Raw genomic sequence first — 25680 nt, 5'->3', positions numbered from 1 at the left:
ATGGCATTATCTCTGACTTGTGAAAATTAACTTTATATCCGGATATAACTCCAAATTGCTTAATCAAGTCAGTTAATTCAGGTAATGATATCAGTGGGTTGGTTATAGTCAGCAAAATATCATCTGCATAAAGCAGTATCTTTTGTTGTCTATTGCCAATACTAACACCATAAATTTTTTGATTATTTCGAATGTAAATTGCCAGAGGCTCTATCGCTATGGCAAATAATAGTGGGGACAAGGGACAACCCTGGCGGGTCCCCCTATAAAGTGCAAACGAGTCAGAGAGAACGCCATTGGTTAATACGGCAGCTTTAGGTGACGTGTAGAGCAAACGGACCCATTTTATAAAGTTTTCGCCAATACCAAATCTAGACATAACATCGAACATATAACTCCACTCCACCCTATCGAATGCTTTTTCGGCATCCATCGCTACTAAGATTCCGGGTGTTAGATTACGATTAAGGTGGCATATTATATTAAATAATCTTCTAGTATTGCAGTAGGAGTGGCGGCCTTTTATAAACCCGGTCTGGTCTGGGTCTATGATGTCCGGGATTACATGCTCGAGGCGTTTAGCCAAAATTTTTGCAAGGACCTTTAAGTCTACATTTAACAAACTGATTGGTCTATAAGAGCTGCATTCCTCTGGATCCTTTTCTTTTTTGTGTATTACAGTAATATTAGCTATATTCATATAATTAGGAAGTTTAGATGTATGAAAAGAGGTGTTGATAGCTTTCAAGAGATATGGACTTATTTTATCATTCATGATCTTAAAAAATTCCACTGGGTACCCATCAGGCCCTGGAGATTTTCCTGATTGTAAAGAATTTATTGCAGTTTTAATTTCCAACAGGGTGATGGGAGCTTCTAGGAGTTCTTTTTGTTTATTATTTATTTTAGGAATGCAAAGATCTTTGAAAAAGGTATTTTCTGATTTACTTTGTGTATTTATATCTGAGCTATATAATTTTTCGTAATATTGTCTAAATGTCTCATTTATTTTCTTATTTTCTGTTATTCTGCATCCCGAGGGATCTTTAATTGCTGAAATGTATCCTTTTATGGACATCTTTTTTACTAATCTAGCAAGAAACCGATTGGGTTTATTACCCATTTCAAAAAATCTTTGTCTTGCAAATAATATATCTTTATCTGCTTTCCTGGTGAGCAATTGGTTTAGTTGGACTCTCAGAAATTTAAGTTCAGCAAGGAGTTGAGCTGAATTTGAAGAGTGAAACTCTTTTTCTATTGTGATAATTTTCTTTTCCAATTTCATTTGCTCAAATAATAATTCCTTTTTCTTTTTACTAATATGGGCAATTATCATTCCTCTCAAAAAGGCCTTGTAAGCTTCCCATAGTGTTCTTGGGTCCATTCCATTTGTATCGTTACTTTGAAAATATGCCTTTGTCTGTTCTCTTAAATAATCAACAAATTTCTCATCTAGGAGATGGAAGGGATTAAGTTTCCATATCCATGATTGATAATTAGGTCGTGGTGGCGACATAATAACAGTTACAGGTGCATGATCTGATAGAGTTATCGGGCCTATATTAGATTTCTCAGCCAAACTTACCATCTGATTTGAGAAGAATATATAGTCAATACGTGAGGCGGATTGATGAGGGTAGGAATAAAATGTGTAATCCTTAACAGTGGGATTTAAGAATCTCCATATATCAATCAGACCAAGCTCCTGACATGAAGTTTTAATAATATTAGCAGTTTTAGGAGCTATGGTAACTGCTGGTGATTTGTCCATATCTGGATTAAGGTAACAATTGAAATCACCACCCAGAATTACATTGTTACAGTCTAGATATGCTATTTTATTATAAACCTGAGCAAAGTAATCTTCATCATATATATTTGGGGCATATATATTTGCTATCACAACCTCCTCTCCATACAATAGGCCCTTTATTATGACTGTTCTACCTTCTTTATCAGAATAACTTGTTTGTAATTGAAATGGTAAATTTTTGTGGATCAATATTATTACGCCACGCTTTTTGGACGAAAAAGATGAATAATAAAGTTGACCAACCCAATCTCTTCTGAATTTTTGATGTTCAAGGTCATTCAAGTGGGTTTCTTGTAATAAAGCAATATTAATTTTATCCCTTTTCAAAATATTTAAGATCTTCTTCCGTTTAACAACATTGTTGACACCCTTTACATTCCAAGTACGTATCCTTATGTTAGTATTATAAGTACTACTCATTGATAATTAAATTACTAATTAAATGTGTATGTATTAATTGTTTTACAATGTACACATTAAAAAGAGAAAGTAAAAAGCATAACAGTAAATGGGTAAGAAGGTAAACCACAACCGCTTGAAACACAAAAACTAACAAAACCAGGAAACCTGCGTGAAAACGGAACCGAGCAGGTATACAATAAACTCTCGACCCCGAACGCAAACGGGGGGTAAAACAAAATAGAAACACAAAAAATACCGTATTTGTGAACCTCTCACATTCGTTGACTGATCTTCTCAAAGAAAAACAGAGGAACAGAAAACAGAGAGGTAACAACGTGGGAGTCTCATGCTCATAATTTCGTGGCACGAAAATATTTTCCTTGCGTGTCATAAATTAAAGTTATTTGTGTCAACCGTGCTCCAAGCCAAACAGGCTAATATTTATCACAGTCATCCTTTGCATTAACTGCATACTGTAATAGTACTTCGCGCGTTCCATACATAAGTACCTGTCAAGGGATGTTATGTTTGTTGAGTCGATTCCAAGAATGCATTCACCTCCGCTGACGTGGACAGGTATGTATTCTTACCGGCTACGTTGAACACTCTTATAGTAGCAGGGTAAATGAAGGCATATTTGAATCCTGCTTCCCGCAATCTTCGTCTGGCCTCCGCCGTCTCCGCTCTCTTTTTCTGCACACCAGCCGAGAAATCTTGAAAGAACGACACTTTTTTCCCGTCAATACAGAGGTCACCCAGACGTCTCGCTGCTTCTAGGATCAGTCTTTTGTCTTTATAATTGTGTAGTCGAACGATCACGGGTCTTGCTCTCGGATGTTCATCTTCCTTTCTCAGTGGTCCGGTACGGTGCGCTCTGTCCAGTTTGATCCGTCCGTCCTCTGCGTTCACGTTCAATGTAGTCGGGATCCAAGTCTCAAAAAAAGCTATCGGGTCACCCCCCTCAGTGCCCTCTTTGAGGCCGACGATTCTGATATTCTGACGCCGGCTTCTATTTTCAAGGTCTTCTATATGTTCGAGTGCTTTTTGCAGGGATGACTCGATAGATCCAAGGCGCGTTGAGCTGTTAACTTGATTATCCTCAAGGTCGGATATTCTCTGCTCGGCCTCTATAACTCTCTTGGTCATATTGTCCAACTTGCCTGATATCTCAGAAATTGGATCGCGTATCGCCTGTAACTTCTTTTCAAGAACAATCGACACTTTTTCGACGATACAGTTAACTGCGTCACCCGACAACGCAGCTTCGTTAGAAGCGGTTGGGTTATCGCCATCTTGCTCGGCGATAGCGCTCTTGTTCTGGCGTGTATTTCTTCTAGCTTGTTTGCTAGTCGAATCTGATTGCGACCAAAAGGCGTCGAGAGACATCCTGATCACTTTCTCCTCAATTCTATGTACTCTTTAAACAATTAGGACGACTGTTTCGTAAAAATTTCCAGCTATATGGCGAGGAGCTCGGCAAGACACGTCTTGGCGCTCTCAAAGCATCACGTGACCCCCAAATATTATATCTTTAGGGCTTATCATTATATGACATTTTTACTTTTACTGATCTGGAGTTTAATGTACTTGCAGAAACAAGGCATAAACCAAATAAGTATGTACTGTTAAATGAAGTTACATACATTAGCCTCATCTAACTGGTAGAAGTTAACCTACACAAACCATTACACAAAAACCTGGATACAAACTGAAACCATTTGAAATTCTCTATACTAACATAACTTATGTAACTACAAATAATAAGTCTACACTAATTATTATTAACATCATTATCAGAATTTCATTGTGAATTTGTGGATTTTCTCTCAAACCTGGTTGTTATTAAAAACAAATCATTAATTGTTTAAGGAACTTATCTCGGATAATTATCTCACCCTGTTTCAATTTTGTCTTATTAATTATACTGGGTGTCCCAAAAAATCTGACATAATTTCATAGTCTAACCACAAAGCCAATTCTTGCCAATAATCTCAAATTTTAAAAAGATGTGTAAAATCTAACTAAGTTTAATGATGGAGATGGATCGGGCATGCCAGTGATAATGACAAGGTGCTGTTGAAATGGCCACCAACCGTTCACCTGTCTTGTAATTTTTTTCCATGGAGCTATGTGAAAGGACTGATCCTTATCTCCTGTCTTCCTACAGGCCTAGAGGAACTTAAGCAAAAAATCTTTATGGTGCTAGAGAATGTTATGCAAGATATGCTACAGTGTGTTTGGCAGGAGCTGGACTACCCCTCTTGACGTGTGTCATACAGTAGGTAGTGCGCATATTGAAAATTTGTAAATCTTTGTTAAATCGGTTATAACATCTATATACATTTGAATATGTTGTTGGAATTTTGACAAATTAATCTTAAATTTTTTTAACGTTAAGTCTATTTAATTTCATTTTCCTAGGACAAGATTTTTATATTTGAAATGATGTAAAAAAAAATTAAAATACCCTGTATACAGCATGTACCTTGCATTGCTACAACATTAAACATACAGTGGAGCAAAAAAAGGATTTAGTCAGCCACTAATTGTGCAAGTTCTGCCACTTAAAAAGATGAGGGGCCTGTAATTTTCATTATAGTTATACCTCAACTATGAAAGACAAAATAAAAATAAAAAATAAAATAAATAAATAAAAATCGAGAAAATCACATTGTGTAATTTTTAAAGAATTTATTTGCAAATTATGGTGGAAAATAAGTATTTGGTCAATAACAAAATTTATCTCAATATTTTGTAATGACAGAGGTCAAACGTTTTCTGTAAGTCTTCACAAGGTTTTCACACACTGTTGCTGGTATTTTGGCCCATTCTTCCATGCAGATCTTCTCTAGAGAAGTGATGTTTAGGGGCAGTCACTGGGCAACACGGACTTACAACTCCCTCCAAAGATTTTCTATAGGGTTGAGACCTAGAGACTGGCTAGGCCACTCCAGGACCTTAAAATGCATCTTACAGAGACACTGCTTCGTTGGCCGGGTGGTGTGTTTGTGATCATTGTCAAAGGAGGTTTTCACTTAAAATCTCACAACACATGGCCCCATTCATTCTTCCTCTTACACGGATCAATCATCCTGGTCCCTTTGCAGAAAAACAGCTTAAGTTTTCACCAAAAAGTTGTATTTTGGTTTCATCTGACCATATCACATTCTCCCAAACCTTTTCTGGATCATCCAAATGTTCTCTAGCAAACTTCAGACGGGCCTGGACATGTACTGGCTTAAGCAGGGGGACACGTCTGGCACTGCAGGATTTGAGTCCCTGGCGGCGCAGTGTGTTACTGATGGTAGCCTGTGTTCCTTTGGTCCCAGCTCTCTGCAGGTCATTCCCGTGTGGTGAGGGGTGAGATCTTGCGTGGAGCCCCAGATCGAGGAAGATTATGTTCTTGTATGTCTTCCATTTTCTAATAATTGCTCCCACAGTTGATTTCTTCACACCAAGCTGCTTAGCTATTGCAGATTCAGTCTTCCCAGCCTGGTGCAGGTCTACAAATTTTTTTTTCCGGTGTTCTTTGACAGCTCTTTGGTTTTGGCCATAGTGGAGTTTGGAGTGTGACTGTTTGAGGTTGTGGACAGGTGTCTTTTATACTGATAACGAGTTCAAACAAATGTTATTAATATAGGTAACGAGTGGAGGACAGAGGAGCCTCTTAAATTAGAAGTTATAGGTTTGTAAGAGCCAGAAATCTTGCTTGTTCTTAGGTGATTAAATACTTATTTTACAGAGAAATTTACCAATTAATTCATTTAAAATCCTACAATGTGATTTTCTGGATTTTTTGATGTATTGATTTTTTGACCTATGATGAAAATTACAGGTCTCTCTCATCTTTTTAAGTGGGAGAACTTGCACAATTACTTTTTTGCCCCACTGTAATTTCAAGTCTTCACAGGGATTCATTAGTAACTTGCAGAGTTATCAACTTTGATTGGCTCACCATCTGATCTCACAGTGTTCTATTATATTCTGAATAATGTAGTAGCACAAAAAAATAGATTAAAGAGAAAAAAAATTGCACACTGGTATAATAATAACACATGCACTGTAAAACCGAAGCTGCCAACTCTCCCGCGTTGAGCGTGAGTCTCACACGCTATCATGTCCAAATTCTCACACTTTCCAAGTCAAAACAGTTGTCTGTGGAAGACGCTACCAAAATAATTGAGCTCCAGCCTCTTTCTGATGAGTCAGCTGGACATGGCTTTTATTCTGAAGTCAAATCATCATTCTGTGTGGCCTCAATACACAGGAACAGTGCGGCCAGAGCAAACCCGCATGAGGCTTCAGAAGGCAGGAAGAAAACAAAGAACTGCAGTTAGCTAGCACAGAGAAAACAAACTGTAGAGTATATTCACATGGTGACACTTCCATGGAGGCAGCAGCTACTGACATGACAACAGGCATTGAAGAGGAGACAGCTGTGGTGGAGCGAGAGGTAAAAGGCTTGAGCATATCAACATGACATTCTTGAGACTTCCTCATGTTTTCACAACGTCTGCATCACTATGGACTCAAATTATGGACACAAATTATGGACCACAGATCCTAGCCTGTAAAGCAGATCCTGGCACTGGTAGCAGAACCAAAACTTTGTCAAATGCTTGGAAATGCACTATAAGATTCTTCAAAGATACAAGTTTGCAAGAAAGCAAGTGAATGTTTTGCCAACATGCCTAACATGCATAGTTGGACTTTTCACAGAACCTGGAGACAGTAGTTTTTCCTGTAACAATTTAACTGCACAGCATCACTGACCGCAAACAACACCCTTAATTGCAATAGCTTCCATGGCTCTTTTTAAAGGTTCTAGAATTTAACAAAGAAAAAAAAAACATCTAGATAACATGATGAAGCTGTAGTACATTCGGGACAAACGCCAAATTATACTGAATGGGCAGGTTTATGTGGGAGAAAACCACATACAGAGGAACCTCGGATTACGAGCGTAATTCGTTCCATAAGCAGGCTCGTATTTCAAAACTCTCGTAAATCATTTTCCTATAAGAAATAATGGAAATTAAAATTATTTGTTCCACAGCCCCCAAAAATAAATACATAAAAAATATTAACACAAAATATAAAGTAAAAATAAAATGAATTAACCTGCACGTTACCTTAAAAAAAGTAAAAATAAATCTTGACAGATAAGTGTTTCCATTTATGTGCACAGGCGCTGTGTGTGTTTTTCTCTCTCCTGCGCTGCTGTCTGTGTGTTATGTGTGTGCGCATGCGTAATTTGACACTGTGCCGGTTGTGTGTGAGTAAAGCACCCCCTCTCTGTTTCTCACACACACACAAACACATTAAAGATGAGAGAGAGAGAGAGAGAGAGAGAGACTGGCACGGTGTCAAATTCCGCGCACGCATACTCAAACACTGACACACACTAACGACGAGAGAGAGAGAGTGTGCGCGATCCGGTGCGGTGTCAAATTACGCGCATAACACACAATCTGCAGCGCAGGAGAAGAAAACACACACACACACACACACACACACACGGATGTTGATTATACCAGTAAGAGACGAGCACTAAGACCCAGCAGGGGAGATGATTACCCGCAGCGCAAGAGAGAGAAAAAACGTTGGCTCAGTTGTGATCACGTGACGCTCTGTGTCAAATCAAGAAGCGCTTGCATGATACATGATACTCGGTGCTCGTAAACCAAGACAATGCTCGTTTTCCAAGTCAAAATTTATTAAAAATCTTTGCTCGTCTTGCGGAACACACGTAAACCGAGGTTTCACTGTATTTTACCATCCACGCATACACAGTAGAAACTGTGTGTCAAAAATAAATTGTGGGTGAAGATTGATCTTGATGTGTCTTACCAAGGAGCTTTTGTGACAGGCCTGTAAGACAGTGCTGGGCAGAGAAGTGTTGTGTGTGCTTGCTGCTGAGGTAGGGGAGGGTAGATCACTGTTGTGAGTCTGAGACCAAACAAACTCGTACTCTGTCTGCATCTCTGAACACTGCTTACCTCGCTGTATAATCTACACAGAAAGAGAAAACATTAATGTTTCCTTTGCAGTAATCATTAATCAATGTTTATTTAAGAGAGTTCAAAAGTAAATGAATAAACTCACTTACTTTTTGAACAATTGTGGTGGCAAGTTCCTCTACAAGCTCCTCTCTATGATCACGCAGATATCGTGCCTCATTCTGCTTCTCCTAAGGAGTGAAAGAAGGGTTAAGAAGAAATTATAAGCAACTGTCTGGTAAGATGATAGTTAAAAAAATTGGATGGGACAAGCTGTGTGTACTGCAACTGTGTGCAATACAAAGAACCATAAAACTACATGAATGAATGAGTGAAAGAAAGACTAAATAGGTCACTAAACAAGGCAGGTGGCAGACAAATAGATGTTTAAATGCACAACATAATTATAGAATATTGGATAATAAAGATATCATGGATGTGCAATCAATTGATGAATAGATAGGTAGAATAAGGAATGGATACAAGAAGAGAGTGGGTCAATTACCTGCTCAGTAAATAAATTAATATATACAGTTGCCCTTGAAATTATTTCACACCATTTTTTTTGTGCCCAAAATTACTAGCTTACAGCTGTTTGTAATAAATCAGGAAAACAAACAAAAGCTATTTAAACACATCTAATGTATCAAGTGCTTTCTTCAAAGTCAACATAAAATGCTACTTTTATTTACTACAGTGTTAAAATTAATTAACCACTTAATTAGAAACATCTTCAGTACTTCAGTACAGAGCCCCTATAGCTGTAAATACCTGCTGCAAATGTCAAATATAGCCAGACACTAGCTTTTATAAGTGTTTCTGATGAATCATGGGAAATTACCTCTACTGTAGGTCAGTAAGATTGTAGAATGTTCTGCAACTGCTTTAAAAATAAAAAAATATAAAAATTCAATGGATTGTGGTGGCCATTCTAGAACCCTTCAAGCCTTGGTGGATTTTGAGATATGTTTGTGATCATTATGGCATGACATTTTCTTTAAGGATACTTAATTGAATCCATCTTGCCCTCTACACGCTGGATTTCGGTGCCAGAGAAAGAAAGGCAGCCCCAGAGCATCACCAAGCCACCACCATGCTTTACTGTAGGCAGGGTGCACTTTTCTGCATGTGCTTCACTCTTTTTCCTCCAAACATGTCACAGAATTCATAGGCCCAAAAAGTTTATGTTTTGTTTCATCAGTCCATAGAACAAAATTCCAACACTTTTGTCTTTTTTTTTATATGGTTTTTAACATATTGGAGCCGACTCTTTTTGTGTTTAGGGTCAGTAGTCGGGTACATCTTGGATGTGGAAGTGTCATATATTTTAGATTTAATATATGTAAAGTGAAATATGTCAAACGATGATTATGCCTTACAATAAAAATCCAGTATCTTAAAATATTAGAATTTTTCTACAATCAATCAATCAATCAATCAATCAGTCAAAAAGATTTTCAATACAGATATTCTAAAGTATTATGTTTATTTATGTATTCAATACATGGGTGGGGTTCTTAAGTATGCAAGACTATTAAAACCAGGTTGCTTTGATAGCAGCCTTTAGCTTGTCTGTTGGAAGCATGAAGCGCTCTAAAATTTTCAGATGAATAGATTGACTTTGAACTTGATAAAACATTGCGAAACAACACCAGCAGATGATATAGCACCCTAAATCATCAAGGACACTGCAAAACTTACAAGCCTATAAGCAACTTGAATTATGTGCCTCTCTGCTCTTTCTTCAGATTCTGTAACCTTGATTTCCAAATTAAATGCAAAACTAAATTTCATCTTTAAAAAAAAAAAGGGACTTTGGACTACTCATCAAATAAGCTCTTTTTTCCCTCCTTAGTCCAGGTAAGACACTTGTGACATTGTTGCTGGTTCAGGAATACGACAGATGTAGTCCATTCCCTGAAAATGTCTGTGTATGGTGACTCTTGACTCTAACTTCACTCCACTTCTTGTGAAGCTCTCTCAAGGTCTTGAATCAGCTCCTCTTTAATATTCCTTTAAGCATGTACTCATACATTTTGCTGGTCACCTTTTCCTACCACACTTTTCCCTTTTAGTCATGAAAAATTGTTTTCAGTTTCCATTAATTTGCTTTAATACAGATCCTTCTGTGTTTTACCCTTCATGAGAAGGGTATCAATGGTCATCTTACAGTATGTACAACTGCCAAGACAGTAGTCTGTGTGTGTCTGAACAAGGCCGAGAAACACACAGTATTTATAATGTATAAATAGTAATTTACTCAAATTTAAAATGAAATATTCTAATATTTTTATTTTAATAATCTGTAAGCTTTAATAATTTAAATGTAAACAAAAATGATTGAAATATCTTACTTTACATGTAAAAATTTTTGAAAATTAACTTAATACTATAGAATTAAGTTAATAATTCTATAAACTATTAACTATATTTTATTTTCACTATATTCTAATTTTTTGAGACGCACTGTAGATGAATGGATGTGTAGATAGATGGAGAGGTACAGTAGATGATGAATGAGAGGTAGATAAATCAAATCAAATTATATTTTATTCGTCACATACACAGTCATACAAAGTACGATATGCAGTGAAATGCTTATACGACCGCCAGTGATCTTAAAAAAAATAAAAACTTATACGTAAACAATAAATATAAATAAAAAGAAATACTAAAGAAAATAAATTTAACTAGTAAAATATACCATACAAATAAGGGCATAATAAAAATATAACAAAATATAGAAGAAAAAAAAGTATATATATAAAATTTGAAAGTGGCAATGGTTGTGCAAATATGCATAAAAAGTGACTTATTAAAGTGTCTTGTAAAATGGTCCAGAAAATATAAATATGTGGTGCAAGTGTGTATGAATGTGTCCATGAATGTCCATGATTGTTCAGTCAATGTTGGGAGTTTAAAAAGATGTTATTAGTCCTGTGTGGTGGTGCGATTGAGAGACCTTATCGCCTGCGGGAAGAAGCTCCTCCTCAGTCTCTCTATGTTGGCCTTCAGAAAGCGGAATCGCTTCCCAGACCGCAACAGAGAGAACAGTCCATTGTTGGGATGGCTGAGGTCCTTCACGATCTTTCTGGCTTTGGTCCAGCACCACTTGCTGTAGATCGATTGCAGGTCAGGGAGCTCGTTGCGGATGATGCGCTCAGCTGATCGCACCACCCTCTGTAGAGCTCGTCTGTCCTGCATGGTGCTGTTTCCAAACCAGGTTGTGATGTTTCCTGTCAGGATGCTCTCTATGGTACAGGAGTGGAAATTCTTGAGCACCTTAGAGGGCAATCTGAAGTCTCTCAAGCGTCTGAGGTGGTAGAGACGCTGTCGGGCCTTTTTCACCACGGTGTTAATGTGACAGGACCATGACAGGTACTGCGTGATGTGAACACCGAGGTATCGGAAGCTGTCCACTCTCTCCACTGGGCTCATGTTGATGACGGGGGTCTGGTAGTTCCTTTCCTGCTTTGTACTAAAGTCCACTATCAGCTCCTTTGTCTTGCTGACGTTTAGGAGGAGATTGTTCCTCTGGCACCAGTTTTCCAGATTTCCAATCTCCTCTAGATAGGCCAACTCATCATTGTTGGTGATCAGGCCCACCACGACAGTGTCGTCAGCAAACTTGATAATGGCGATGGAGTTGGTAGTGGCCACGCAGTCAGGGGTGTACAAAGAGTACAGCAGGAGGCTCAGAACACAACCCTGGGGGGCTCCAGTGCTGAGAGTGAGTGAGGCTGAGACATGTCCGTCCATCCCATAATCGTTGAGGGAAGCAGGATGAGGTTTCTTCGAGACAGGAACAATGATGGACTCTTTGAAGCATGTGGGGATCACCGACTGAGATAAAGAAATGTTGAATATTGTGAACACAGGTGCTAGCTGGTCTGTGCAGGCTCTGAGAATACAACCTGAGATGCCGTCTGGTCCTGCTGCTTTCTTGGTGTTCACTTTCTTGAAGGCTCTCCTCACGTCGTGGTCGGTGATGATGAGCGCGTTTCCGGTGCTGGCAGTGTCTTTCTGTCTGCACCGTTAGCGCCACTAGTATTTGCATCGCTAGCGTCTTTAGCTGCAGGTGTTCAGCATCTGCGTTCATCATACCAGATGTTGGTGCTTTATAGTCCGTTATTGTTCTTAGTCCCTGCCACAGGCTCTAGGAGTCACTCTGTTGAAGTCAGACTAGGAGTCACTAGGAGTCACTCTGTTGTGACTCTAGTTTCCTCCCGTAGCGCTGCTTCGCCTCGTTCACCACCTTCCGGACGTTATATGAAGCAGCTTTGTACAGGTCCATGATGGTTTTATCCACCCACGGCTTCTGCTTGGGAAACGTTCTGATATTATACGGTATTATCTACGGTCTATATCTACGGTATTATCCGCTAGTTTCCCGATGAATCCCACAACCGCTTCCGTAAACACGCTGACGTCATCTGAGCTGTTTCGGAACATGTCCCAGTCTGCGTCATCAAGTGCGTCCTGTAACGCGGCCACCGATTTACATTTACATTTAGGCATTTGGCAGACGCTCTTATCCAGAGCGACTTCCATTTTTATCTCATTACACATCTGAGCAGTTGAGGGTTAAGGGCCTTGCTCAAGGGCCCAACAGTGGCAACTTGGTGGCTGTGGGGTTTGAACCTGGGATCTTCCGAATCGTAGTCCAATGCCTTAACCACTGAGCTACCCCTGATTGGTCCGTTCAGCGTGACTTCCCTCTAAACCGGAACTTCCTGTTTCAGCCTTTGTTTGTATTTTGGCATTAGGAAGATGGCGGCATGGAGGGCGAGATTGTGGCTTGTAGCCATCCTTGACTGTAGTGTAGCAGTGGTCCAGTGTCCTTTCGACCCTGGTGGGGCAGGTGATATGCTGATAAAAGTTCGGTGCTGTGTCTGGTGCTGTGTGAGTGCCTCATGCAGCTCGCATAAGGCAGTGTCTGTGTCCGCTGGTGGTGGAATATAAACAGCGCTGATTATGACCGATGTGAACTCCAGAGGTAGATAAAAAGGATGACACATGATGGACAGTAGTTCCAGATTTGGTGTGCAGGAGCGTGTAAGAGGAACAACACTCGTGCTGTTGCACCAGCTGCTGTTCACCATTAAGCACACACCGCCTCCCCTTGACTTTCCCTGTCCATGTGTCCTGTGTCCTGTCCATGCGGTGAACCAAGAAGAACTCGGCCGGCTGGATGGCGTGGTCCGGCACCGCTGGGTTCAGCCATGTTTCGGTGACGCAGAGTAGATTGCAGTCCCGAAAGTCTCTCTGGAATTTTATCCTGGCCCTGAGGACATCGAGTTTGTTCTACAGTGACTGGACGCTGGCGAGCAGGATGATAGGCAGAGGTATGCGGTGTGCGCGGGTGAGCCTGTTCCGGACGCCAGCTCGTTTCCCTTGGGGCCGCCGTTTCGCGTCGCGTCCTTTGTTCTTCCTCAGGATCTTACTCGGCCAGCTCGGATCCGGAGTTAAAAACGTTGAATTGTGAGTACATTGTATACAAATAAAACAAGAGTGTCTCTATCATACCTAATGTACTTAATGGTGGTGATTTTGCCGATTTTAAAACGCTGAAAACGAACTTAAAAAAAACAAAAACAAAGAAAAGGTGGTCAGAGCAGTTGTGACGGCAGCTGACCTCACCGGCGCCATCTTGATATGAATGAGAGTTAGATAAATGGATGGATGGATCTATAAGAGAAATAAGCAAAAGTGACATACCAGACTGTCCCTGTAACCCTCTGCTTTAGTGATTGCTTCCTCTATGGCCTCTTCAGCAACACGTAGGGCAACTGTGAGAGTCTCTCCTATGCTGTGACCTACACACACACACACACACAAACACACACGCAAACACACACACATACACTGCATGAATTCAAGACCTCATTTTTAAACAAATTAAAGTGCCCCTATTATGCCATTTTAAAGGTTGTTAATATTGCTTAATGAGTCTCTTAAAATAGGTTTGCATGTATGCAAGGTCAAAAAACACTTTCGTTTTCTCCAAAAATAGATTTAATTTTACCCCATTTCTAAATGATTTGTAAACGACTCGTGTGAAGCAGGTCGAAGATTCAGTCTGTATAAACCCCCCCTTTCCGTGAGCCCTTACTGCTGTGATTGGTCAGATGGCACGGTTCTTTATGACTGGTCCACCGCTACAGCGTGTGTCGGAAAACAAAACGGCCATGACCATAACTGAATGACAGCACTGGAGACCCGTCAATACATAGAAAAGATGCCTTCGGTTTTACCGTGTAACGACCAGCTAATTTTATATAAAAAATCGAGAGGTCTTTTATCTTTGTGTCAGTGTTGCGTTAAAAGGCTGGTGAGAAAAAAAGGACAAACACAAACAAGTAGATAAAGCAAACGTGTATTGTACAAAACTAAATAAAGTAAACGAAAAAGGTGCACCACAACCAAACAAAGATATAAACAATATTTACAAACTACATATAATAAACGGTATGTGTATGTGAACGCAAATGTGGGTGGAAAATGTTTATTGTACGTGTGTTATCCGAGTATACCGAGTATGGTTTGGTTTCACCGGGTTTAATGAAGTCTGGGAGGCCAATGACGGAAGGTGAGAAGTCCGGGGAATATGTTTAGTCAAAGATCCGGTTGAAAATCTTCGAAAGAAAATGATCCACTGCAATTTCTCCTTCTCTCGTTCAAACAAATAACGCCAGCGCTGGTCCACAATTACTACTCATGCATTTTCCCCTCGAGGCATGGGGCATGCGCACTGTGTGTGTGATGACCGAAGTGCGCATACTCATGTGTGTGTGTGTGTGTGTGTGTGTGATGCGCGAAGTGCGCATGCTCTGTGCCCTTACACTTTGGCATTTTTACCCTTGGGGCTTGCCGTAGATAGGTATGCGCACTTCGTGAGTGTTAGAGTTCAGTTTTGGTGAATGGTGGAGAATAAACAGTTAAAAAGGATTTTGTGTGCTCTCGTTTTTTAGTGTTTTTTTATATTACAAAGTGTTTAAGCAAACCTGACATGAATGCTCGGTCACATTAACAAGAGTGTGGTAATGTTAATTGTAGGATGGCGGGCAAGTTGTTTGTGACGTAGAATGTGAGCGGACATTATGCAAGTATGTTACGGAGTGACTTGGATCCATAACAGAGAAAAATTAGATTTGCTAACAACTCGTTTAGGTGAATGTGAGCCGACCCTTTTTTTTGGGAGACAAAAACTTAATTTATCGTGCACCTCACAGATAGTGCAGATAGTTTATGTTCACGTACAGCTACATAAGACACGGCATGAAAGAAAATATTTGATCTGATCACTCAGGTTTGTTGACGGTGAGGTGATTGGTTGCCTTACATCTCTGGAAGCCCTCATGTTTGTGTTTCCTTCTGGCTCTCCCTTTTTAGTTATGCTGTCATAGTTAGTCCTGCCGGAGTCTCTGCTTGCACTCTGCACTAAATATACATTCACTTTTTACATTGTTCGACTGTGACCATACCTAACTGTTATTTCTCCATCTCTTTGCTCTCTCATTTTCTGCTCTCTCCTCTCTCTCTCTCTCCCTCTCTCCTTTTTCCTCTACCTATCTCTCTGTGGAGCTATACATGTCACTCCTGAGCTGCCAGTGATCCAGACCCCCTCTGCCCGCTGGACCTCTCTAACTCATCCTGGAGTCCTGCTTCTGGTTGGAGATCTTATCACATGGATGCCCCCGTGTGGTCTGCCTGGAATGCGTGTGGTGACTGGGGTTGGTTCCACTTTTCCATGAAGGTGGTCCTGTCCTCGACTGATGCAGACAGCTGTTCTCTGAGGACCTGTGACTTCAGTCGCTCAATAGTTCAGGACTGAAATTTTTCACAGTCTACCTGAGCCTCCAGGAACAAACTGGACTTTAATCTTACACATCTTCTCTTATACTGAACTTTCAGTCTCGCATATTATTATGCACATCAATCCCTGCTATCTGTTTTCACCCAGATGAGGATGGGTTCCCTGTTGAGTCTGGTTCCTCTCAAGGTTTCTTCCTATTACCATCTCAGGGAGTTTTTCCTTGCCACTGTCACCGTCGTCCTAGGCTTGCTCATCAGGGACAATCAGGGACAATCATATCATTTTGATTCATACACATTCACATTTCATACAAACTTAGTTCTTTTGATTGTGTAAAGCTGCTTTGTGATGATGTAAATCGTTAAAAGCGCTATACAAATAAAATTGAATTGAATTGAATTTGATAAAGCATAATAGTGACACTTTAAATGAGTTCAATAATACCTACAAATACAATTACAAAGAGCCCATATTTTATGTAGCTTTTAAGCTGGCATGTGCAGTGGAACATTGTATGCGAGAAACTTAGTCTGCAGACTTTTTCAAGACGAGCAGAATTTTAAAAATAAATATATTAAATATTAAAAATTGATATACTAGTACTGTAGTACATATACTCTTTGTCTACCGAGCGTCACATAATTACAACTAAGCCAGTGGTTCTTCTCTCTAGCGCGCTGTGGGATTGTTGGTAATTGTCTCCCATATGTGAGCGCGTAAACCATTTTTTCAATTTTGTGTTCAAGTGTTGGGACTGCTCTTTAGTAACTGTAATGCAACAAGGGCCTTTAGCCAGGCTGTAGCAGTGCAGGAGATTAATTGTTTAGGAAAGTGATTCGAGTACTGTGTGTGCGTGCGTGCATGTGAACACAGTAGCACCACTCCTCCTGCATCTTCACCTCATTTAACACCAGTTCTTTTCGTAGGTAAAGTAAAGATTAATTTTGTATTAATTATTTTTAAATGAATATTTTTGGGCTGTGAAATGAATCAAATAAGTTTCCATAATTTCTTATGGGGAAATTCACTTTGATATACAAGCATGCTCCTGGAAAGAATTATGCTCGCAATCCAAGGTTTAACGGTATATGAATTTCATATGTTTAAATATATACAAGAGCCATTCAAGTCAAACCAGAATCATAAGCCCTCGTTTAACTTGAACACCCCTCGTATTTGAGTGCATTGTTTGGGAAGACTGTTGGTTAGTTTGCTCATTACACAAAGACATACACAGTGCTTACTTTCACTTTGCTTGGAAAATGCTGAGTCACTGCCACACAGACTGCCGTCGTTATCATTGCTGGCTTCATGGGCACTCACCTCTGGATACACATGAACATAGAGAAGAGAGTGGTAAATGGTAAAAAGAAGTATTCAATTTGTCACTTAATTACTCACTCACTCATCCTCTATACCGCTTTATCCTGATTACAGGGTCACAGGGGACCTGAAGCCTATTCCAGGAGACTTAGGGCACGAGATGGAGTATACTCTGCACGTGGTGCCAATCTATCGTTGTGCACACACATTGCTGCTTCATTGTTTTTAGATATTTTATTAGATGTTATTTTAGTATACTGTTAAATAATTACAAGCATTTCACAAGTGTCAAAGGTGTTTATTGACAATAACATTACATTTATACAAAGAGTCAACATTTGCAATGTTGACACTTCGTTTTCAATAACTCAGCAATTCTCCCTGGCATGCTGTCAATTAACGTAATTGCATAATTAATGCATGGTGTTTGTCAGAATTTATGGGTTTTGTTTGTCCCCCCATCTCTTGAGGATTGACCACAAGTTCTCAATGGGATTAAGGTCTGGGAAATGTCATGGCCATGAACCCAGAATTTCTATGTTTTATTTCCTGAGCCATTTAGTTATCACTTTTGCCCTATGGCAAGATTCAATGTGCTTCTATGTCTGGTCTACTAAACTTTTTAGGGCACAAGTTGGCAGATTATGAAAGGCTCAAGGAACAATGGCTGGCATAATGTGGCCATTCCTGCCACTAGGCAGCCATAGAATGCCATGAGTCACCTGCCTGTCTGGCTCAGAACCCAGAGGACAGCTTGGATACAGAAGAAGCTGAGCTCACCCCTCCCAATAATCAGCTCTCTTTTGCAGGTCTATTATAAGGGAAAATTGTGCCTAGAAGGGCGAGAAGATGACCACCTTTAACACGGTTTGGGGCAACGGCCTATAATACAATTTCAAAATGAACAATCTACCAATAATGCCAGCAGATGGCACCCTGGAAGCCTGCATCAGCCCTGCTTTTGCCACAGGGTGCTGTCACAACTGAGATGTCAGCAAAGGTGAATTTTTCCTTACTTCCAATCAAGCAAAAATCACAGGTTAAGTTTAAGAAAATTATTAAACAAACTAAACAAATAGATACTTTTTTGATCTCAAAACATCATGTTTCGGGGCTGTTTTTTTGCAATGGGACCAGGACGACTGTTCTAATTATTGATCAAATACCTATTTTCCACTATAATCTGCAAATAAATTCTTTAAAAATCCTACAATGTGATTTTCTGGATTTTTTTCCTTCATATTTTGTCTCTCATAGTTGAGGTATACCTATGATACCTACCTCTCTTATCTCTTATCATAGGTATACCTATGATACCTACCTCTCTTATCTTTTTAAGTGGGAGAACTTGTACAATTGGTGGCTGACTAAATACTTTTTTGCCCTACTGTATATTTAATATTTTATTTCTATTTACTCAAGAAAGAGCACCAGAATCACAGAGTGATTTTATGCTTGCCGTGCCATTTAGCTTATAACTCTTAAGACTTAATATAACAAGTTCTAAAAATATATTTTCAATATATACAGTATATGAATAATAACTACTGTTGGTTGATAACTACCATTAAATAAAGGTATTTGTTTAAACATTTTACAAAATGTTTGTTGCTTGTGAACCTATGCAATTTTTTATACTTACTTTATTTGTTTTGATGCATGAATAAACCAGTCAAACAAAGTGTAAACTATTGTACATACTGTAATACCAAAATAATTTTTAAGTATAAGTTACATGATTCTCATCATTTCTAAAGATTGTGTAAAATGGCAGCCATGCTGCTTTCTCCTTCTTTCCAAAGTGCTGTGGAGCTTGCGTTCCCGTGGTGTCTGACGTTGCTATGACGACACGATCATTAAGTATATAATTTGATTTCCAGCAAAAGATAGTCTTAGTAGCTTTTTTTGAGAATTGATACTGACTAAATTTAATTAGCTGCCTAAACCTGTTAGATGTGAGCTAACTGGCTAATTTTTGAACAGGCACCTCTTAGCCGACCATTGAACTTATAACTATATTCCAGTCCCTATCTGTCTGTATCTTATCTTCCTTGACAGATCATAGTCCAAGTCTTTGCTTTGCGAGACCTGTAGAAACACTGACACCACGTTCGCCAAGTGCTACAGAGGCTTCCGAGGAATAACCTGTTTTTCAAGGCAAAGAAATGCTAATTCCACACAGCGTCGAGCACAATTTTCAGGTTCATCACCGACCCTTCAGGCATCAAGATGGAGCCTGCCAAACTCCAAGCAGGCTCCATCCAAGGCCTGAAAACACCCATCTCACGGCAACAGCTCCAAAGGTTCTTGGGGTTCACGGATTTCCATCACCGCTTCATCTGGGGCTACAGCTCTATCTCTCTTGCAAACACACTAACACTGCCCTGGAAGGCCTCCTCAGACCCTTACCAATTCCATCGCCTGTGGTCCAACATTGCCCTGGACTTTGTCACTGGATTACCGCCCTCCGACGGCAATACCTGCATCATGGTGCAGCATGTGGTGGATCGGTTCTCTAAAGGTGCCCCCTTCAATCCTTTGCTCATACTCTTGTGTCTCGCAGTTCTGGAAGGCATTTTGCAAACTCATTGGAGCCACCCCCAGTCTGTCCTCTGGGTCCCACCCTCACTCCAACAGAAAGACCAAGAGGGAAATCCAGTACCTTGAGGTAGCCCTGAGATGCATGGACTACTGGGATGTCTCCTCTTGGAGCAAGTTCCTGCCTTGGGTGGAGTAGGCCTATAACTCCCAAGAGACATCTGCCCCCCTTCCAGTGCTGCCTAGAGTATAACCGCCTTTCTTCCTGTCTAAGTAAGAGGAGGTCAACATCCCTTCTGCCCAAGCGTTTATCCGCCGATGCAGAAAGACCTGGTCGACAGCCAGAGAAACTCTATTATGGGTCAAAAAGCTACAAAAAGTAAGCGGATCATAGATGCTCTCAGGCCCCTAAATACAGGATAGGGCAGAGTCATGCTTGCCACCAGAGATTTTCATCTAAAGATCACCTCCTGCAAATTTTCCCTTGCTACATTGGTCCCTTCACGATCACCAAAATTTCCAACCCCTGCGCTGTTAAGCTCTCCCCTCAACCATGTGGCGGATTAATTCCACATTTCACATGTCCCAGCTACACCATCCCGTCTCATGCCTATTAAATTTTTGATCCTCGCTTCTGCCTTTCGACCACACTCTTATCTCACGCTACAGTCACTCTTTTGCACTTGCACTTCCTCTTGTTCTGCTCTACCCTGTGAATGTATAGAGAATGTTCTTTAATAACTGTACTGCAGCATCGGAAGAAAAAAAAGTTTAAAAGGCTGTAACAGTGCAAGTGATGACTCTGTTTAACAAAAACGCAATGGCACATTTCTGCGAAATCCTCAAAAGGAGGCAAAAGCAAGTGTCATTAGAGAGGTTCCCTGTTAAAGATTCCAGTTTGCTAACCGAGCCTCTCCCTCAGACACTGTGTCACAGATCAGTAATTCCATTAGTGTGTGTGAAAGTCGTCTTACTCATTAGCCCTCCTTCTCCTCCTCCTCTCCTTTCTCGTCTCTGAATATTTTTTGGGTTGTGGAACTAATCATTAGTTTCTATTATTTCTTAAGGGGATATTCGCTTTTATATACGAGTGATTTGCATTACAAGCACGCTTCCGGAACGAATTATGGTCACAATCCAAGGTTTAACTGTAATTTTTCATCAGTGTACAAAAATTATACAAAGTTAATTTTTTTTTGTCTGTGGAGAATAATAAAGTCGCTGATATCACTGAAAATTAAGTCTCAGTGATAATAGAATTCAGTGAGTGCTTGCAAATAGCTCTTTTTTTGCTCTCTTTGAGCTCAGCATGCGAAGGTGGGAGAAGAATCGATTGAGTCCAAGTTTAAAAAGAGGAGCAAAAGTTTAGAATTATTTTAAAGCTTGAATAGAGCTTATTTGAAACTTAAAATAAATTTAATTTGAAATTTTTTTCTTTTTCTAGACAAAATATAGTTACAGAAAAAAAACATCATATTCTTATTTTTGTTTCACAAATAATACATTTGTAAGAGCCATTCTCTAATATTATTTTCCTCTAGGTGTCAATATAGGTACATATAAATACACATGATACATATAAATGTAATAGCCATCAAGTACTTAGCCAAGCCATAGTATAAACAGTATTGTACATTAGAAAAAATTAGGGAGAAAAATTTAGTAAAGTCATTTTATTATTAGTATTATTATTTAGTAGTCAAATTAAACCAGGACTTTAACCTTTAACCAGGACTTAAAGCCTTCAAGCAAAGTATGGTGAGGGACTCTTAGGCTCAGTAAAACATTTGAATAGTGCAAACATTAAAAAGGAGGCTGTACACCTATGAATGACAATTATGCCTAAGATGGTTGAGAGCCCTTTGCCATCATTCCCATGAACATTCAGTGAGTTAAATGCCTCAACTTGTGGAAGAGACGTATCTGTCTGTTAGAACTGCACACAATCATGCAAGAATACCATTTGCATATCACAGGAACTCGCCTCGGAGTTATAGCTGCATCCCTAGAACAGTCCTGACCTTGCACCATAGAAGCACGAGTGAAATTCTGGAATAAGTGCATTGTAACAGGAGATTAAATGGATTAATAGGTGTAAATTTTAATATCATAACTGTGTTCTGTTATTCTGTACAATCAAAAGTCCCAGTTTTTGTTCAAGACCCCACATAATTTGATCTATAATTTACATGGAAATTATACATTTACCGTGAAATCCAAGTATGGTGTCAAGTTTGATTGTGTGGAAAATGGTTTACCTGACTCACATAAAATAAGATAAATGGGTCACAAATATTGACTTTGGTCCCCCAGTCAGGTCAGAACTGGATCACCTTGGCCCAAGTGTTTTTCGAAGTACTGCATTTAAAGGTGTGCTGCATTTTCCCGCGGTGCTTACTTTGACATTGTTCAACTTCAGGTTTCAATTTCAGTTTATGTTCATTATTCACAGATGTTTTAAATGTCAATACTTTACACACATGTGTGTAGAACTATCATACCTGGCAACTCTGACAATACTCCTCTCTCAATAATGTGCTTCCTGTAGAGCGTCTTGAGGACTTTAGCACTGCCAAACCTCTTAAAGCGACTCTTGACATTGTTATAATACCACTCCAAAGACCGGGCCCTCAGGAGCCTGAAAGCACACACATAAGAAGGGAATTTTATAAAGTAAACATTTGACCATGCATCCATCTATTCATCCATTCACCCAAAAGACAGAAGACACTTTAAAGCATTCATCAGTAACCTTGCAAATGATCATAAACCTTAGTAAAGTTTAATTATAATATCTTACAATAAATAATAATCTTTATCGTGGTGAAAATGGGCGCAGAAAATGAAGACAGACAGGTGTTTACCACATAAACACACACACTCTCTCACCTTTACAACCCCCCTAGCACCTCCTCCTCCTCCCGGCTTCCCACACACATACACATGCACACTCTCTGCCTTACACAGAAACTCTGCTCTGTCGTGATTCTTTTCAAAGGTAAAATGAAACACGACAGGCTGATACAGAGAGCAAACGAAAAATGGATCTTTACACTCTAATGAGACTTGCTTTTGCTTTATACGCGCGCACACACATGCTGTACAAACACGCATACAAACACAAAATAATTTTTTTTTACACACACACATGGTCACAGTGTTATAGTAAACAGTACACGCGTGCACGGATGTTGATTATACCAGTAAGAGACAAGCACTAAGACTCAGAAGGGATAAACCAAGACAATGCTCGTTTTTAAAGTCAAAATTAATTTAAAATGCTCGTCTTGCGGAACACTCGTAAACCGTGTTACTCGTAACCCGAGGTTCCACTGTATTGCGTTTTATGAAAACTACAGCAAGGGAAGACCATTTTCTTACAAAGCCCCAAAGCTATCAAATAGACTATAGAATAGCCTAATGGTCACCATTAGCCTGCACAGTCCCTGGTTGGATTACAGAAGTTCCCAGATGGATGCATATAGAGTATGTTATATTTATGGCTCCAACTGAACACAAAGAGGGTGTCAGAGAGCAGTGACACACATGGGCAAACACTGTCAGATTCGCTGTATTCTTTAATTTACCAGAAAAATGGGTAATAATGAAATATATACAGATGGTACATTTGTCACTGAGGGTAATGCAGCTGCAGATGAGGCAGCCAAACAGGCAGCTATAGGTCAGGACTCTCTGACACCATGTATGATGTCAAACTCAGCAGAACAGGCAGAACTAACTCCAGTTCCAGATGAAGAACTGAGATTCCCAACAACATCAGAAAATATTACAGGTTCAGGCCACAGTCCCATTTCAGAAGAACAGTCATGGTCACTAGCGGAATTAGGAGCAGAAATAGTATCAGGGGATTATGCAACAGGGTTATATACCTAATTTATCAACAATAGCTTATATGCAGGCAACCACGGATGATATACATACAGTACACTATAATGCCTATATATGTATTTGCGCATTTGTGAGGTCAGACACTGATGTTGTCTCCGATCTAATTCATCCCAAAAGTGTTATATTGGGTTAAGTTCAGGATTCTGTGCAGACTAGTCAAGTTCTTTCACACCAAACGCATTCATCCATGTCTTTTTGCACCTTGCTTTGTGCACTGGTTCACAGTCATGTTGGAACTGTGCCATCCCCAAACTGTTCCTATAAAGTTGTATAAAGTCCAAAATGTCTTGTTATGCTAAAGTATTAAAAATTCATACTTAATAAAGAACTCCAGTTCCAACATGACTGTGAACCAGTGCACAAAGAGGGAAGACTAGAGTGACCGCAAGGCAGTTATAGCTGTGAACTGTTATAGCTGCAAAGGGTGAGCCAACATCATATTAAACCCTATGGATTAAGAAATGGATGTTACTCTGTTTAATGACAATGCAATGTCACATTTCTGCAAACTCCTCAAAAGGAAGCAAAAAGCTTAAGTCACACAAAAAGAAGATGATTTAAGTGATCAGATAGTGAGCAGTGATTCTGTTTGTATTTGCGTGTATGTGAGTGTGAAAGTCATCCTTCACAATAACCCCACTCCTCCTCCCCTCTCTCTTGTGTCAAACCAGTCATGATTCTTTTCAAAGGTAAAGTGTGTGTTAATTAGTGTTATTTTTTTGTTTTACTTCTTCTCTTCTGCTCTCCCCTCTTCTCTCTCTTCGCCTCTCTTTCTCCCTCTCTACTATATATGCTCAGACTTGTAACAGTAGTTCTGGTGACCAACCCTCAGATCTCAGGCAAGGTACAACTCCCTAAGCTGACATATTCTTTTATTGTGGGTGTAAAACAGCTTTACAAACGTTACCAGAAGGATTAGGAGGGTGCTGTGAACAGTGCAGCTGGAAGGAAGACTGATAGTGATAGGGATACAGGAAGAAAAATGGTGTATTTTAAGAATCACCCAGTTGATAAGAGACGCAAACATAGCATTAATCCTTGAAGTGACAGTACAAAGTGGAGTGAGGGTCTAATGGGGGATGAATTTTTGTGATTCTCAAAAGTATATAAAGAGATCAATTGTAAAGCAACAGAAATATGATGTACAGCAAGATGCCATTCTGAAGTACTGTCTGAACCAATATGGCTGAAAGCACCAAAAGAAGTGTACATGATAATACTTCAAGTCAGGGGTCTTTTGTTTGAGGTCCGGTAAATGAACACTCCTTACCAGCTAAGATCCGGACAACCCAAAACAGGCACTGATTCTTCAGGTGTAAATCACATTTTTTTTATTATAGTATGTTCTCAAATGGATAAACATGTCTTTCCATATGTATAAACAGACAAATTTACATCCTTCAAAAATTGGATCTAATTTTAATGCTGTTATGCTCTGTCCTTTTTGTTGCTTTATACAAAATAATTCAAATAAACCAGTAACAATGTCTGACAACAATATGATGAAGGAAACAGTGCAAAATGCCTTCATCTCTAAATCTGCACAGAACATAAATTAATTTCAACATTAACAACTTAAAAGGAGAACTAAAGTGCTTATTTCTGCTGAACTGAGATTAACAATTTATCACAATCAATGAATTCAAACCTTCCTTGTTCAAAAAATCATAAATCTCATATTGCATTTTATATTCATTCACATGTAGTGTCTCTATTTAACTACTGTGTATCTAATGTTGAACACTGCTCTCTCTAAGTTGCATTGGTAAAAGAACGTCCACAAATATCATTCAGAAACTCAAACAGGCAAAAAAGTGCCAGTGTTAAAAAAATGAGTACAAGAACCCTTTTATTCTCTGAATTAGAACTGTTCCTTTCAG

General features: G+C 39.5%; 1 protein-coding gene across 4 annotated transcripts in view; it reads right to left on the bottom strand.

Annotated features, from left to right (window-relative positions):
• myripb (myosin VIIA and Rab interacting protein b) overlaps positions 1-25680 on the bottom strand; it is a 146976-nt gene that overhangs the window by 27990 nt on the left and 93306 nt on the right. For all 4 annotated transcript variants that reach the window (XM_053487997.1, XM_053487994.1, XM_053487996.1 and 1 more), the window contains exons 4-8: positions 22393-22529; positions 17275-17355; positions 13933-14030; positions 8325-8405; positions 8066-8227 (exon numbers count right to left, since the gene is read on the bottom strand). In XM_053487997.1, the coding sequence (XP_053343972.1) occupies positions 8066-8227; positions 8325-8405; positions 13933-14030; positions 17275-17355; positions 22393-22529 (559 nt within the window). The remainder of the gene's footprint in view (positions 1-8065; positions 8228-8324; positions 8406-13932; positions 14031-17274; positions 17356-22392; positions 22530-25680) is intronic.

The sequence above is a fragment of the Clarias gariepinus genome, chromosome 26, assembly GCF_024256425.1.
Source record: "Clarias gariepinus isolate MV-2021 ecotype Netherlands chromosome 26, CGAR_prim_01v2, whole genome shotgun sequence".
In the NCBI taxonomy this organism is placed as follows: Eukaryota; Metazoa; Chordata; class Actinopteri; order Siluriformes; family Clariidae; genus Clarias; species Clarias gariepinus.
Note: the sequence above shows the minus strand (reverse complement) of the source record. Positions and strands in the feature narration are given on the sequence as shown.